General features: G+C 61.5%; 1 protein-coding gene across 1 annotated transcript in view; it reads left to right on the forward strand.

Moving 5' to 3' along the window:
• Nucleotides 1-339: 339 nt before the first annotated feature.
• Nucleotides 340-2,159, forward strand: part of XKR8 (XK, Kell blood group complex subunit-related family, member 8) — a 3,445-nt gene continuing 1,625 nt past the window's right edge. The window contains exons 1-2 of the mRNA XM_009323220.1: nucleotides 340-503; nucleotides 1,500-2,154. Of these exons, the coding sequence (XP_009321495.1) occupies nucleotides 380-503; nucleotides 1,500-2,154 (779 nt within the window). The 5' untranslated portion in view covers nucleotides 340-379. The remainder of the gene's footprint in view (nucleotides 504-1,499; nucleotides 2,155-2,159) is intronic.

A 2,159-nucleotide genomic window follows, 5' to 3' on the forward strand; every position in this document is an offset into this window, starting at 1 on the left:
CCCCGTCCCGTCCTCAGCTCTCCTGGCTGTTTGGGAAAGCAGCATGGCTGCACCGTGCCTTCCCTCCCAGGGGAAGGAAATAATCCATCTGCTTCCACCGAGGGCGATGCTCAGTTTCAGGCTTGAGCTTCAAACAGCGGCTGGGCATCACATGGGCGCTGCGGTGCTTGGCTTGGGGAGGGGGAGGGAGCGGTTTGAGCAGAAATCGGAGCGTTTTAAGTTGACCTGCCAGGGCAGCGTGAGGACCGAGGGGCGTGCTGCATTGCCACCCAGCAGCCCCTCACCACTGGCCGGGTCCCCACACAGGTGCCTCTATGCTCTGAAGGTAGGCTGGAAGGTGTGCTGGGCGAAGGTGGAGGAGGAGGAGGAGCAGAGCCGCATGGCCTTCCTCTCCCACGACATCAGCATGCTGCGCCTCTTCGAGACCTTCCTGGAGAACACCCCACAGCTCACCCTGCTCCTCTACGTTATCCTGCGGACAAACAAGGCAGAGCCCTCCCAGGGTGAGGGGTCTGGGGCCAGGGGGGAGCCCTGCGGGGGTGCAGGCTTGAGGTCAGAGCAGACTTGGATGGGACAGACCAGATGGGCTGTCCAGGGGCTGCAGGACCCAGCAGGACACTGTTCATCTGTCCTTGCTTGAGGTGTCATTCTTCTCCCACGTCACTCCTTCCCTTGACGTGACACACAGGAGGGTGGACCCCCGTCCTGCGCTCGCATGCCCCAATGGACTATGCTGAGCTTGGGTTGGGAGGGTTGAAGCTGGAGGTCCTCTGTCGTCATTCCCCTGTGTGCCACAGGAGAGGCTGAGGGTCAGGAGAGAAATCGGGAGCCTGCTGGGGAGTGGGGAGATGCTGTTGTGCATGTGGACGGAGGGTGGAGCGCAGGCCACCGAGGAGGTGCTTTGGTGCCCGTCCTGGGGTGCGGAGCAAGTGTCACTGCAATGAAACAGGGAGCCCAACCATAGAATCATAGAATCATTAAGGTTGGAAGAGACCTCCAAGATCATCGAGTCCAACCGTTAACCCAACACCACCATGCCCACTAAACCTCGTTGCCCTTCTCTGGACACACTCCAGCACCTCGACGTCCTTCTTGTAGTGAGGGGCCCAAAACTGAACACAGTATTCAAGGTGCGGCCTCACCAGTGCCGAGTACAGGGGCACGATCACTTCACCTAACCATGCGCTGGTTGGGTGGAGCCAGCACTCATCTCCTGCCCGTGTGGGCTGGGGGCTTCCCTGGCTGGGAGACGGGCTCTGCAGAGCTGCTCGGTCCCGTTGCTTCTTCCCCACCTCCTGGGCAAGGCCAGGCACCAGCCTCCTCCTCAGGGAGGGCAGAAGGCTGGGGGAGAGAGACAGGTGCTGAGGCTCTGACCCTCTGCAGCAGCTGCTTTGCAAGCTGGTGGGAAGCTCATTTTATCAATGCCGGGCAGGGGGAGGTTTGAGCCGGGCTGGGCCCCCTTCAATCTGCGCTCAGCATCTCCACCACTGTGTCTGCAGGACTGGGGATCTGCACTGCGTTCCTGTGTGTGACCTGGTCTCTACTAGACTACCACCAGTCCCTGCGCTCCTTCTTGCAGGACAAGTACGGGCTGAGCCTGGGCTCCTCCATCGTCTACTTCCTGTGGAACCTCTTCCTCATCTGCCCCCGCATCCTCGTGGTCGCCCTCTTTGCCCTGCTCTGGCCCTATGGCGTGGCTGTCCACTTCCCGCTCGTGTGGCTGGCAATGTTCCTCTGGGTCAGCCTGCAGGGCACAGACTTCATGGAGTCGCCTGGCCCCGAGCAGCTCTACCGGGCCATGGTGGCCGTGATCCTCTACTTCAGCTGGTGCAATGTGGCTCAGGGGAGGACGCTGTACCGCAGCATCATCTATCACGGCTTCATCCTGGTGGACAGCACGCTGCTGGCCCTCTCCTGGCTCTGGTGCCGGTCCCCCTCTGACGAGCACTCGTACCTCGTCCCGGTGGTCTCCACCACCCTGCCCTGCTATCTGCTGGGGCTGGCGCTGAGAGTCACCTACTACAAGTGGCTGCACCCCAATGTGCGGGCGCAGCAAGAACGTGGCTATGACGAGGTGGATGCCAACGGGAGGAGCGATGGGCTGGCGTTTCGCTCGCTCTCGGTGCCAGACCTTGTGAACAGGCGGATGCAGTGGCTGG

The sequence above is a fragment of the Pygoscelis adeliae genome, unplaced genomic scaffold (assembly GCF_000699105.1).
Source record: "Pygoscelis adeliae isolate BGI_AS28 unplaced genomic scaffold, ASM69910v1 Scaffold495, whole genome shotgun sequence".
Classification (NCBI taxonomy): Eukaryota; Metazoa; Chordata; class Aves; order Sphenisciformes; family Spheniscidae; genus Pygoscelis; species Pygoscelis adeliae.